This window comes from Dysidea avara, chromosome 5, assembly GCF_963678975.1.
Source record: "Dysidea avara chromosome 5, odDysAvar1.4, whole genome shotgun sequence".
Classification (NCBI taxonomy): Eukaryota; Metazoa; Porifera; class Demospongiae; order Dictyoceratida; family Dysideidae; genus Dysidea; species Dysidea avara.
Genome location: NC_089276.1, coordinates 11,053,573 through 11,068,985, shown reverse-complemented (window position 1 = coordinate 11,068,985; position 15,413 = coordinate 11,053,573). Strand labels below are relative to the sequence as shown.

General features: G+C 36.5%; 1 protein-coding gene across 1 annotated transcript; it reads left to right on the top strand.

The window, feature by feature from the left end:
- Nucleotides 1-1,318: 1,318 nt before the first annotated feature.
- Nucleotides 1,319-12,365, top strand: LOC136254993 (collagen alpha-1(I) chain-like). Its single transcript, XM_066047714.1, has 24 exons — nucleotides 1,319-1,447; nucleotides 1,535-1,612; nucleotides 1,674-1,865; nucleotides 1,920-1,973; nucleotides 2,054-2,089; nucleotides 2,152-2,205; nucleotides 2,260-2,310; nucleotides 2,367-2,411; nucleotides 2,472-2,493; nucleotides 2,554-2,630; nucleotides 2,699-2,743; nucleotides 2,857-4,005; nucleotides 9,606-9,677; nucleotides 9,765-9,842; nucleotides 9,909-10,100; nucleotides 10,154-10,207; nucleotides 10,288-10,323; nucleotides 10,386-10,439; nucleotides 10,494-10,544; nucleotides 10,601-10,645; nucleotides 10,706-10,727; nucleotides 10,788-10,864; nucleotides 10,933-10,977; nucleotides 11,090-12,365. The coding sequence occupies exons 1-24, from the start codon at nucleotides 1,343-1,345 to the stop codon at nucleotides 12,239-12,241; spliced, it is 3,786 nt and encodes a 1,261-aa protein (XP_065903786.1). The 5' UTR covers nucleotides 1,319-1,342; the 3' UTR covers nucleotides 12,242-12,365.
- The last annotated feature ends 3,048 nt before the right edge of the window (nucleotides 12,366-15,413 follow it).

The following is a 15,413-nucleotide window of genomic DNA, read 5'->3' as shown; positions in this document are numbered from 1 at the left end:
TATGGCTGATCATAAAATAGATGGCCTACAATGTGACCAAACAAAATGCCCTTAATTTGTCAACTTCATAGTTCCAATTAAATTAATCGTATTTGTGCATATCTATAGCAACCTGTATACAAGTGTAGACATTAGCCTGTAACATTTGTATGAATCTAAGGCTAAAGCAGGATTTTGTGAGATTGTGCTGTATGGGTACATAAGCAATTAACATTAGTGGTGCAGGTCCTTCTGACCTTCTTATACTGTTAATTGATTGATTGGTTGATTGATCAATTGATCAATCAACCAATCAATTAATCTACAGTAAAGAAGGGCAGAATAGCCTGTAGTATATACGTATGGACCGGAAACTGTTGCATAAAATGCATACAGGTGTGCAAGCCATCAAATTACATGATTAGAAAAATTCTCAGTTATAAACAATGAGTCAACTTAGTGTAAAACAGCATGTATGGACTGACTGTGTTAGACAGTTGTGTATGCATTTATCATTTTCATTGTTAACAACCCTATAGTGAACACACAGATGACTTCTTAACTCGCTAGCTGCCAATTTTTCACATGTTATGTTTGAGGGTACTATGACCAGTATGGAAACTATTGGTACACACACAATATGGCTGCACCCACACTTTAACACAAACATGGTTAATTGTTAATACACCCTGTAAGGCCCCAGTCCAATGCTCAGTGACTGCTGTTCAAATTGTTTCCTTGCATGAGTACAAAAATTCATTATTAGTTGTTTATGTTATACTACCTAGTTGAAGATTAGATATGCATATACATTACTCTAGGGTACAGCTGAAAAATAGCTTTGGCTGATTATGTACTTCCAGTGATAAGAACATCCACCACTACATGTGTCAAGTATTAACCGTATGGGTATTGGTGTTTGTGTGCTGATGTGAGGTAAAGAAATACTGCATGTTGATAATATCCACAGAATCATGTAACTACATATTTTTAGCAGAGTTTAAAGAGTCAGTCTCCTTATATATATGCAGGATTTAGTTTTCATGTGAGATTGCACTTCCAATAAACAACTACACAGAACATTCCATGCCACCACATAATATTGTAGCAACATATGTAAACTCTGTTGGGATTACACCATTAAAAATGTACATAAGTGGAATCTAAGGGCTATGTATCAGTGGTAAACAATGCAGCAACATTGCTGAGAAATAGGTCTAAGATTAATTATTCTGGATTCTGTGGTATAACTATGTAGTGTTTTATGACAATCCCTATATGATAGACCACAACTGGTCTCACTTATAGGTACTGGAATGTAAACAATGTCATACACGTTGAGTGATGCTGGTATATATAAAGGATGAGCTTGATAAAATCATTACATCTTGTTCAGATAATCAGAAGGATGAATCTGTTATTTATACTTGCAGGCCTGATTGCAGCTTTGGCATTAGTAGGAGCGACTGTAAGTCAACTATATACAGTATTGTGTTAGATAATAATGTAACTAGCTAGTTGATGTTGTCACTATACATGTTAAATTTCTCTGCAGGATGATCCTCCCTACCCATCATGTGGTGACTGCATATACAGTACTTTCAGAGGACATGATGGAGAATCAGGACCGCAGGTGGGTGAATGGTTCATAAAAAACTGTTTATTAAATATTACATTATGTATAATCCATATAGGGTCCTAAAGGCTACCCTGGTCCAGATGGCCCTCGTGGTGACAATGGTGAACCAGGAAAAGATGGACATTATGGACTTAAAGGAGACACTGGTGACCCAGGTCATCCTGGTCCAAGAGGACTTGCAGGAAATTGTACTACTCAACCTGGACCTGCTGGACCTCCAGGAGATATGGGAGATCAAGGGAGACAAGTAAATGCATCATTCATTTACAAACATTTATTACTATCATTATTATTATTACAGGGTGTTAGAGGATCCAGAGGACTCCCTGGTCCTCGTGGTTACAAAGGACAAAAGGTTTGTGTACACATATACACATATATACATGCAACTGCTCCTGTGATCTCATTTAAATTGCTTCATTCTTACTATCATAGGGACAATGCTGTTTGTTTGCTCCACCTGGCTACCCTGTAAGTTGCTGTCCATCTATTACTAAAACATTAAATTATATAATTTGAATTGAATTTTTAAGGGAGCACCTGGAGAGATAGGACCATGTGGAAAAGATGGAAAAGCAGGAGATCCAGTAAGAACAAATGACAACAGGAAAAATATGTTTCAAAATACTATGCTCTCATAGGGTCCACCAGGTCCTCAGGGACAGAAGGGTATGACAAGGCAACTCTACAAAGTGAGTTATACATTCAAAGTGTGTCATACAATATACATGCTTTACTATAATTTTAGGTCAGGAAGCAGTTTGATTATCTTATCACATACCTTGGACTTCAGGTGTGTCAATTACTATACAATAATAGCTAGCCAAATTTATTATTCCTTTTCACACAATAGCTGCAATCATGCTGTAATGGAGGTATGATCACTACAAATGTGATGCCAGATTAAAGTATTATTTAAAAATCCATCCTTTCAGCTGGACATTTTTCTGCTCCTACAAAAAAGAGACGTGCTGCATATGCATCTTACAGCACATGTCCTAAACATGGCACAGTAAGTTTGTACTACAATGTGTTGGAAGCTAAGAAACTCCATAAATTATTTATCTTGTCTTTATATAGTATGTAACTGGGGAGCGTGGATACCCTGGACCAGAAGGACCTAAGGTATTGTATGTACAACAATACTATACATTGCATAGCATTTATGTTTGTGACAAAGTTCCACACAACAATAACATCAATGTACGTATTTTATTTTTTTTACCCCAATATTATAGGGAGAACTGGGTGACTATGGAAGACAAGGACCAAAAGGATATTATGGGATACCTGGAAAGCATGGCCATGTTGGGTATCCAGGTGACAAAGGAGCACAGGGACCTGATGGACCAAAGGGATATCCTGGAGAACGTTATCAGTGTGAAGAGTGTCCAAACCATCCTGCAATCAAAGGTGATAGAGGTGACAATGGAGAAAAAGGCGATCGGGGTAGACCTGGTAACAGAGGACCAAAGGGTCCTCCTGGACAAGATGCAAAGTGTCTTATTGGTAGACCTGGTATGAAGGGCCGGACTGGTGAACCTGGTAATGATGGACAGAAGGGAGAGCAAGGACCTCCTGGATATCCAGGTAGACCAGGAAGTATTAAAACTCTAAAGAATGCTACACGAGTAAATGAACTCCTAAGATACATTGCCAATTTTAAATCTGACTTTTACCAATGTTGCTTTGGTCTAACAATCAAGTCACACATTAAAAGAGCAGTCAGACAAATTGCATCAGAAATGGGTGAGGACACTAATGACACAATGAGCGATGATGCAGGAATCACTGACGATTTAGATGATTACACACTGCCATGCAAGTACTACGTTTACTATGAAGATGGTGACACATGCAACTACCACTTTCAATACTGTCCATTTACAAAGGGACCATTGGGATACCCTGGACCACCAGGACCCAGAGGAGACACTGGTATACAAGGTTATGCTGGACCAAAAGGTGACGATGGAGCAGATGGATCACCAGGTGCCAAAGGACCTAAGGGTAAAATCGGACCACTTGGTGAACAGGGGCCAGATGGAGAAGATTTCTACCTGGATTGTCCTACTCAAGGGCCCAAAGGACCGAAAGGAATACATGGCAGAAAGGGAGTTCAGGGTGTTCCCGGTAGGCCTGGATCCCGTGGTACTAGAGGAGATGCTTGTCCACCTTCTTATGGTCCTGATGGTGCCCCTGGAATACCTGGCTATCCTGGAGTTCCTGGGAAGAAGGGACAACCAGGAAGACATGGCCCACCAGGAGGAAAGGGAGATGCAGCAGAAGGTGATATTTCTGAACAGGAGTTGATATATTACAAATTGGAATTGAAGAAGCTGGCAGACAAAGTAGCCACAGGGAGGTGCTGCTATATTCCAAAATACTAGAACTTATATAAACATTATTTAAAGTTAAACCTATTACTTGTGTTTTTTTTATGATTCTGTTCTTTTAACTGCACTATATTTTGTAATCCTTTTACAATAAATTAAGATTGTTGTTCTTATCTACATATTCACGGATAGCTACATATAAATAGCTACATCATCCCTAATATCAGTGGTGGATTTAGGGGTTCTGAGGGTTCTGGAAACTGGTCAAGTATATTAAAGCAATTAAAATTGATTTGCAAAGGGATCAAAGGTTCAATTCAAAATACTCTAATAGAGCAGTCGACTACTCTAATAGAATTGTTTTATTATGTATTTTTAAAAGTTATTTAGCTTAAACAGTAAAAATCATATCTCAGAGTGTTTAAGATCTGAAAATTTTCCTGGGGGTATATGCAAGCCCCCAGGATGGAATCCATGTGTCTGTTGTATGCTTCAAATTTTACTGTTTAGCCTATTCTTGAATGCTATGTCAGCAGAAGCAAGCATGCATTTAAGCAGCCTATATTAATTGATCAATTAATCAATTCTCAACATATGTTTAAAATATCAACTTTATTTGAAAGATTTTATTGGTGCAAAGTGTCACCAGATTCAAACTCAAAACAAATAATTTTTCAAACATTTTCTAGGCTCTAGACTCACATATGTGACCGGATTTGCGAAAAGGGGTCTTCCACACACATACAATTTACCAACTTTGACAATCCATAACTTTGGATTGGAAAAAGCTAATGGCTTGAAATTTGGTCAGCAGTGAGTACCAACATGGCTTAATGGATGAAGAAAATGTCAGAGTCATATTTTACTTGAACACTAAGTTATGGTCTTCCAAGTTCATAGAATTGGATGTGTGTGGAAGACCCCTTTTCGCAAATCCGGTCACATATATGAATGCAACAGAAAATTTGAAAACCTGTCACCAACATTTCTGGAACCACCCTTGAATATGTGTCAATGTAGATATTCAGTGTTTGTATGCAGCAATTAAAAGCACAGTACCTTTTACATATCACTACAGGTCTGGACTCTGTTGTGAATGATTGTTTTATCATGAAAGGGCAAGGACAGTGGTTGTTACCAAGCATTTTGTCATTTATATCCATCAACATTACATTGCAGCAGACCTCATAAACACATGAATAATTAGCATGCCTTTCTTTGCAATCTATTAAAAGACTTCTCTGGAAAATATATCTACTAGTAGACTACCACCAATTATGATAAGACATTTACTGTTGTCTAGTATATGATTTAATCCAATACTTATCACTAATATCATCTGTACTGTCAATAAAAGATGATTCCAATTCTTACATCTTTACTCCATCATTGTACACAGTCTGAAACAACATGTCTTCAATCATAGATACTCCCTATAGATGAGGAAGACATAACAAATCTTTGCATAATGTCTCCAAATTTTCCAATATCCAAAAACATAAATGCTTCCTTGTTGGTTATATCTGTTGATCCAATGGTCTCTCCTAGATTTTTAAAGCAGTTTGTACATATGTATGTATTCTTAATTATGAAAATACTTAACTCTTACAATGGTTTAAATGGATACTCCCCAACTCACTTTATAAACACTGTCAAACATAGTTCTGTGTGTTTGTAACTATGCTATTACTAGCATGCAAACCATTTACAGTGTTCTTGACACCTATGCTGCACAACTCTGAATAATTATGCTGTTATAGGCAAATTAAAACACTTAAACTCTGGTTTAGGCAGCCTCATGTGTAATACTGGTTGTAACGTTGTAGGGTGAACAAAACTAACAGTGCAGGAAGTAAGCTCTAATATCGTTCGATTGTTATATAGAAAGTTACAGTGACTCTTTAAAAGTTAAGGAAACTAAGCAGCCTAACCAGAGGTAATAGAGAAGGAGCCAAGAGTTCATGACCATTAACACACTGATACAACACTGTAGGTTACTGATACAGTATGTAGTACATTGCTTTCTTTCTGAATTTAGCAGAGTTTTTAGTATTATAGACATATGTACATGTTTGTGACTACTTGTTACTTCACAGGCTTTGATAGACAAACGTTTCAAATTCTATTTTGTCTGATACGGTTTCTCATAACAGATCAGGGTTTCTGTATGTATAGTACATATGCTGGATCCTCAAAAGCATAATAAGCATTTAATATCTCATGGATGCAATTGCACACGATCTTGAAATTTGGCTCATTTGTAGCACTTCTTTACCTGCTAAAAATATTTCAAAATAGTTTCGTTCAAATACCTGACATGATAGTTACGTTCAATCCATATTTTTGCCATACATTTCATATAGGAAGCCATAAAATATAATGCTGGCTCTATTACAACCTTCTCCTGAATTTGTAATGGAGCCAACCCACATGTGTCTATTGTTGACACCTTTAATCATCTGGTTGGCTGAAATGTTGAGTAAAAATCCACTTTTCATTTTTAGCTGTTTTTCAGGTTAACTTATACATACTATAGTGTAGGATGTGTAGTACATGTAGCTTGTTCATATTTATTTTCATGTTCATTGCTACTACATACAAACTTTATTTGTATATAGGGTCTAACTGCAGGAGGCTCTAAGCAAATACCCTAGCTCAAAAACTGAGAAGTCAGCTGGCTAAATTCTGTGGTGTCCCAATTGTTTCTGGTACAGTTCATAATAGATGACAGTGCTATGAAAGCAATAATCTTGAGAAACATTTAGTGTAATTAAGGAAAGTTCACCATATATAAATTATACAACAATTACACTACATATAGCTGTTGTACGTGTGGAACCTTTGATGCACAAACAAAACAGTATGTCATTAGAATGCGCTTTAAGTACTAGTTACAACAAATGGTGATTCTCCTTGGTATGGCTGTGTTTATCAAATGGAAACACACACTTACGCTTTCCATGAAGATGTAGTGAAGTTATGACTTGCAGCGGTTGCTTGTATGACGACCTAAGTAGTCATCTCTACATATGTTCCATCAATTAAGTATTCAATGTCTTCTATGAATGATTGTAATCCTTACTGTATGACAAAAATTAACAGCTTAAGTACTTCATATTTCCAGTCCAATTAATGATTGCAGCCATGCATTACACTTTAACCCTCACCTCTTGTGCATAGCCTTCAGCCTTGATAATAACGACTGTGTACAAGTAACGCATAGATAAGTACAATGATCTAGATTTATATCAATTCCATCTAGGGGATCAAAGCTGGTATTATTATTATTTTTTTTTTTATTTCATTGCTTTACAGATACACAGCAAAATTACAAGGATGGTAGGTACAATAATAAGACAGTATGATTGGAAAGGTGATCTGAAGGACAAATGACAATCAATGCCAGATGCCTATAAAACTAGCTACTTATACTTAACTTAATTACCAAAAGCCTATGAAACTAGTTATTACAATAAATGATAGTTACAAGGGTTGGGGAGCTTAGCACAATTACAACAAGGACATGCGAAATGAAAAGTACATTTATTATTTGAATTAAAATTACTTTAAAAATGTTCCCATAAATAGCTCTTTAACTGTTGCTTAATTGTGTTGAAGGAGAGGGTAAGGTCAATTACTGGCAGAGAATTCCATAATCTGGGAAGTCTATAAAAATAAGAATTGGCACATATTGAATTACTTAAAATCTTGTGACGTAGTTTGATATTTGATGATCTTATTGATTGAAGTCTATTAACAACAAACAACCACGCTACTCAAACCATTGTACACTCACATAAAATGTTTATTCCATGTGTTACAAAATCTGTAGCTACGGCATACGTGTATACGTACATGAATTCACATATGGTATTATAGCTCTGGTAACACAGATTTATTACCAAATGGTATATCCTGATTCATGTACTAAATACAATTATCCTATGATTAAGGTATCTTAAATAATTAAAGTAGGCATGTAGGCTTGTCACAGTTAGCATATTTTAAATACTGCATAAACTGTTACATATTCTGAAGTAGATGTGTTGTCAATAATAGAGAACCTCCAGCATACATGTTTGCAATGTATAAGTGATGTCTATATATTTACATTGTTTATCCTGAGCTAGTGTCAAATGTGGTATCAATCTCAGGCTCTGTCAGTCCGATCCACAGGTGTAGGCACTTTATGACATCCATGTTTTGCACATCATGAACTTGAACACTTATATGAAACTGTACTTACATATTGTATACTTCACCGTATTGAGACATGTATGGTTGGATGAAAAATAGATGGCTTATAATGTGAACAAACAAAATGTCCTTAATTTGTCAACTTCATAGTTCCAATTATATTCATTGTATGTACATATTTGTACAAGCTTGACTTTATGACTATAGCTAGTTACAATGTAGTAAAGTACAATTTAGTATAATCACCATGTATGCAGAGCTGCATGCAGCTTATATCTGCTTCAAAATTATTATACTGTATGACTACACAGAATGTTGCCTCAACCATGTGAACAGCTAAAGTTTGTCATTTATGCTCTAGTACAGCTGAACAGTCCTAATGTTAGTTATGTAGCTATTGTGTTTGTGTATAAATGTGTAATGTGTCCATTAATAACGTTTGAAAATTTTTTATAGCATAAGCTTAAATAGGCATAGTTGATACGTAGGTTTTTGTTGGTTGCTTGAACCTTTAAACTACCGATTTGTCATGCTTGCATACTAAAGGAAATAATTGTCAGTATAGGGAGCCACAATTATGTGCAGTGACAAAAGTGTAGTTGGACCTGCAGAGGCTGAGTAAATATACCAGAAACTGTAACAGTTGTGTAAAACGTGTACTGATGTGTAAGCATAAAATTACACAATCGGCAGCATGAGTCAACTTTCCATTCAAAGAACAGCATGTAAGACTGATTGTACATGTGCATGCAAAAATTCAGGTGGTTGGGTATGGCTGTGCATGCCACATTTTAAATTGGTATATGGTAGTGTTTACAATGGCTTTCAACATCCTTATCATTTTCATTGTCAACAAACATTCCCTAAAATGAGCACAAGTGACTTCATAGCTGCCATAATCACTTAGCTACTACAGTATGTTTAAGGGTACTGTATGCATTCTATATCAACAGTATATGGCTGCAACACATTCACAGCTGAATATTATATCATCACATTATGACTTGTAACATATGAGTAGTAAACTGTCCAATGACTATAGCGACTGTTGTTGTAAATTGTTTTGCTGCAAGAAACAACTTTAATGACCCTACCAAGAGAGGTTGGTTATCTCAAATCTAGACTCAAAACTTGGCTGATTCTGATGTTCATTCACAAGATTTGAAATCAATTTCACAAACTATCAATGCTATTTCACGCAATCAAAAACATAGATACGTTTCATTTGTACTTGTATACTTGAACAGATCAGTGATACTGATGAAGAAAGATTTATTATTCTGGATTCGGTGGTATAACTATGTAGCGTTTTAATGACAAACAGTATCCCTATATGATAGACCACAACTGGACTCACTTATGAGTACTGGAATGTAAACAATGTCATACACATTGAGTGATGCTGGTGTATATAAATGAACACGAGCTTAACAGAAAAATCACATCTTGTTCAGATAATCAGAAGGATGAATCTGTTATTTATACTCGCAGGCCTGACTGCAGCATTGGCATTAGCAGGAGCGACTGTAAGTCAACTATATACAATATTGTATGAGATAATAATGTAGCTAGCTAGTTGATGTTGTCACTATACATGTTAAATTTCTCTGCAGGATGATCCTCCCTACCCATCATGTGGTGACTGCATATACAGTACTTTCAGAGGACATGATGGAGAACCAGGACCGCAGGTGGGTGAATGGTTACATGAAATAAAAACTGTTTATTAAATATTATATTACAAATAATCCATATAGGGTCCTAAAGGCTACCCTGGTCCAGATGGCCCTCGTGGTGACAATGGTGAACCAGGAAAAGATGGACATTATGGACCTAAAGGAGACATTGGTGACCCAGGTCATGCTGGTCCAAGAGGACCTACAGGAAATTGTACTACTAAACCTGGAGCGGCTGGACCGCCAGGAGATATGGGAGATCAAGGGAGACAAGTAAGTGCATCATTTATTTAAAACGTTAATTACTATCGTTATTATTACTCCAGGGTGTCAGAGGATCCAGAGGACTCCCTGGTCCTCGTGGTTACAAAGGACAAAAGGTTTGTGTACACATATACACATATATACATGCAACTGCTCCTGTGATCTCATTTAAATTGCTTCATTCTTACTATCATAGGGACAATGCTGCTTGTTTGCTCCACCTGGCTACCCTGTAAGTTGCTGTCCATCTATTACTAAAACATTAATTTATATAATTTGAATTGAATTTTTAAGGGAGCACCTGGAGAGATAGGACCATGTGGAAAAGATGGTAAAGCAGGAGATCCAGTAAGAACAAATGATAATAGGAAAAATATGTTTCAAAATACTATACTCTTGTAGGGTCCACCAGGTCCTCAGGGACAGAAGGGTATGACAAGGCAACTCTACAAAGTGAGTTATACATTCAAAGTGCGTCATAAAATATACATGCTTTACTATAATTTTAGGTCAGGAAGCAGTTTGATTATCTTATCACATACCTTGGACTTCAGGTATGTCAATTACTAAACAATAATAGCTAGCCAAATTTATTATTCCTTTTCACACAATAGCTGCAATCATGCTGTAATGGAGGTATGATCACTACAAATGTGATGTCAGATTAAAGTATTATTTAAAAATCCATCCTTTCAGCTGGACATTATTCTGCTCCTACAAAAAAGAGACGTGCTGCATATGCATCTTACAGCACATGTCCTAAACATGGCACAGTAAGTTTGTACTACAATGTGTTGGAAGCTAAGAAACACCGTAAATTATTTATCTTGTCTTTATATAGTATGTAACTGGGGAGCGGGGATACCCAGGACCAGAAGGACCTAAGGTATTGTATGTACAACAATACTATACATTGCATAGCATTTATGTTTGTGACAAAGTTCCACACAACAATAACATCAATGTACGTATTTTATTTTTTTACCCCAATATTATAGGGAGAACTGGGTGACTATGGAAGACAAGGACCAAAAGGATATTATGGGATACCTGGAAAGCATGGCCATGTTGGGTATCCAGGTGACAAAGGAGCACAGGGACCTGATGGACCAAAGGGATATCCTGGAGAACGTTATCAGTGTGAAGAGTGTCCAAACCATCCTGCAATCAAAGGTGACAGAGGTGACAATGGAGAAAAAGGCGATCGGGGTAGACCTGGTAACAGAGGACCAAAGGGTCTTCCTGGACAAGATGCAAAGTGTCTTATTGGTAGACCTGGTATGAAGGGCCGGACTGGTGAACCTGGTAATGATGGACAGAAGGGAGAGCAAGGACCTCCCGGATACCCAGGTAGACCAGGAAGTATTAAAACTCTAAAGAATGCTACACGAGTAAATGAACTCCTAAGATACATTGCCAATTTTAAATCTGACTTTTACCAATGTTGCTTTGGTCTAACAATCAAGTCACACATTAAAAGAGCAGTCAGACAAATTGCATCAGACATGGGTGAGGACACTAATGACACAATGAGCGATGATGCAGGAATCACTGACGATTTAGATGATTACGCACTTCCATGCAAGTACTACGTTTACTATGAAGATGGAGACACATGCAACTACCACTTTCAATACTGTCCATTTACAAAGGGACCATTGGGATACCCTGGACCACAAGGACCCAGAGGAGACACTGGTATACAAGGTTATGCTGGACCAAAAGGTGATGATGGAGCAGATGGATCACCAGGTGCCAAAGGACCTAAGGGTAAAATCGGACCACTTGGTGAACAGGGGCCAGATGGAGAAGATTTCTACCTGGATTGTCCTACTCAAGGGCCCAAAGGACCGAAAGGAATACATGGCAGAAAGGGAGTTCAGGGTGTTCCCGGTAGGCCTGGATCCCGTGGTACTAGAGGAGATGCTTGTCCACCTTCTTATGGTCCTGATGGTGCCCCTGGAATACCTGGCTATCCTGGAGTTCCTGGAAAGAAGGGACAACCAGGAAGACATGGCCCACCAGGAGGAAAGGGAGATGCAGCAGAAGGTGATATTTCTGAACAGGAGTTGATATATTACAAGTTGGAATTGAAGAAGCTGGCAGACAAAGTAGCCACAGGGAGGTGCTGCTATGTTCCAAAATACTAGAACTTGTATAAACATTATTTAAAGTTAAAGCTATTACTTGTGTTTTTTTATGATTCTGTTCTTTTAACTGCACTATATTTTGTAATCCTTTCACAATAAATTAAGACTGTTGTTCTCATCTAAATATTCACTGATAGCTATGTATAAATAATTACATTATCAGGGGCAGATCTGTGGGGGAGGGGGGGGGGGGGAGTTCTGAGGTTTCTAGAAACTGGTCAAGTATACAAAGGTATCAAGGGTTCAGGTCGAAATACTCTAATAGAGCAGTCAACTATCTTAATAGAACAATCATATTTAACGTTTGCATAGTAAAAATCCTAGTTTAATTCCTTAAAACTTTCCTGGGGGGTATATGCAAACACCCAGGATGGCATCCATGTGTCTATTGTATGCTTCAAGCTTAACTGTTTAGCCTGTTCCTGATGCTATTCCAGCAGAAGAAAGCATGCAAAAACAACCTATATCAATCAATCGATCAAATAATCAATCAATCAATCAATCAATCAATCAATCAATCAATCAATCAGCTAATTCCTAAGATATGTTTAAAATGTAAGCTTTACTTGAAAGTATATTTTGGTGCAAATTGTCACCAGATTTAATCTCCAAACAAATAATTTTCTAGGTGAGCATGCCCCTAGACTTAAGTGTTGATGCAACAGAAAATTTGGAAACCTGTCACTAAAATTTCTAGAGCCACCTTTGAACATGTGTCAGCAAAAGTTGAGCAGGTATTCAGTGTTTGTATGTAGCAATTAAAAGCAAGTACCTTTTATATATCACTACAAGTCTGAACTCAAGAGTTTTATTATGAAAGGAAATGGACAGCAGTTGCTACCAAGTATTTTGTCATTTATATCTATCAACATTATACAGCAGCAGAGTGAGCGGGCCTCATAAACACATGAATAATTAGCATGTCTTTCTTTGCAAACTATTATATAAAAGATGTCTCTGGAGTTTAGATCTACTAGTAGACTACCACCTCCATGATAAGACATTCATTGTCTAGAATATAATTTTTTCTAAAGTGTTGCAATACACATGTCTTATATCAGTAATATCATCTGTACTGTCAATAAATGATAATTATCTCCATTATACACAGTCTGAAGCAACATGTCTTCAATCATAGATACTCCCCCAATAGATGAGGACGACATAACTAATTGTATAATGTTTCCAAATTTCCAATATCCAAAGACGTAAATGCTTCCTTGTTGGTTATATCTGTTGATCCAATAGTCTCTCCTAGATTTTTAAAGCAGTTTGTATAATATGTATATATGTATTCTTCATTACGAAAATACTTAACTCTTACAATGGTTTAAATGGATACTCCCCAACTCACTTTATAAACACTGTCAAACATACAGTAGGTCTGTGTGTTTGTAACTATGCTATTACTAGCATATGTATACTATTAATTTTACAGTGTTCTTGACTTCTATGCTACACAACTCTGAGTAATACTTTCCAAATTAGAAACACCTACCTCTGGTTTAGGCAGCCTGATGTGTAATACTGGTTGTAACATCTATGCTGAACATAACCAACAGTGCAGGAACTAAGCTCTAATATTATTTACAATTGTTATAGAACATTACATGTACAGTGACTCTTTCTTATGATAAAGGAAACTGAGCAACCTAACAGGAGGTAAGTGTAACAATATCAAGAGAGGGAGCCAAGAGTTTATGATCAGTAACACACAGATACAACATTGTAGTATGTATGGTTACTAATATGTAGTAGAACATTACTTTTTTCTGCATTTAGCAGAGTTTTTAGTATTATATACATATGTGCATGTTTGTGGCTACTTGTTACTTACATGCTTTAATAGACAAATATTTCAAATTTTATTTTGTCTGATATGGTTTCTCATAACAGATCAGGGTTTCTGTATGTAGTGTAGGATATTTCTGAATTTTGTAGCACAAATAGCTTGTTCATATTTATGTTGGTGTTCATTGCCACTACATACAAGCTTTCTTTGTATATAGGGTCCAATTCCAGGAGGCTCTAAGCAAATGTCCTAGCTCAAAAACTGAGAAGTCAGCTGGCTAAATTCTGTGGTTTCTTTGGTACAGTACTGAAATGACAGTGCCATTAAAGCAATATCTTGAAAAAAATTTAATAAAATATTTTGACAGTTCACCATAAATTATATACAGTGTACAACAATTACACTGCATATAGCTGTTGCACATGTGGCACCTTTGATGCACAAACAAAACAGAATATCATTAGAATGTGTTTTAAGTACTAGTTACAACAAATGGTGATTCTCCTTGGTATGGCTGTGTTTATCAAATGGAAACACACACACATATGCTTTCCATGTGGGTGTAATGAAGTTGTGACCTGCAACTGATGTTTGTACGACCTACTGTAAGTAGCCATCTCTACATACGTATGTACCATCAACCAAGTGTTCTATGAGTGATCATAATCCTTACTGTAGGACAAAAATAAACAACCTAAGTCAACGATTGTGTACAAGTAATGCACAGACAAGTACAATATGTGATATGCAAGTTTCTAGATCTATATATATCCATTCTATCTAGGGGATCAAAACTGTTGTTGATTGAAGTATATTAACAACAAACAAACACACTACTCAAATCATTGTACACCTGCATGAATTATTTATTCCATGTGCTACAAAATCTGTAGCTACAGCATACGTGTTTACGTACATGAACTCACATACGATATTATAGCTCTGGTAACACAGATTTATTACCAAATGGTATATCCTGATTCATGTACTAAATGCAAATATCCTATGATTAAGGTATCTTAAATAATTAAAGTAGGCATGTAGGCTTGTCACAGTTAGCATATTTTAAATACTGCATAAACTGTTACATATTCTGAAGTAGATGTTGTCAATAATAGAGAATCTCCAGCATACATGTTTGCAATGTATAAGTGATGACTATATATTTACATTGTTTATCCGGAGCTAGTTTCAAATGTGGTATCAATCTCAGGCTCTGTCAGTCCGATCCACAGGTGTAGGCACTTTATGATATCCATGTTTTGCACATCATGAACATAAACACTTATATGAAACTGTACTTACATATTGTATACTTCACCGTATTGAGACATGTATGGTTGGATGAAAAATAGATGGCTTATAATGTGAACAAACAAA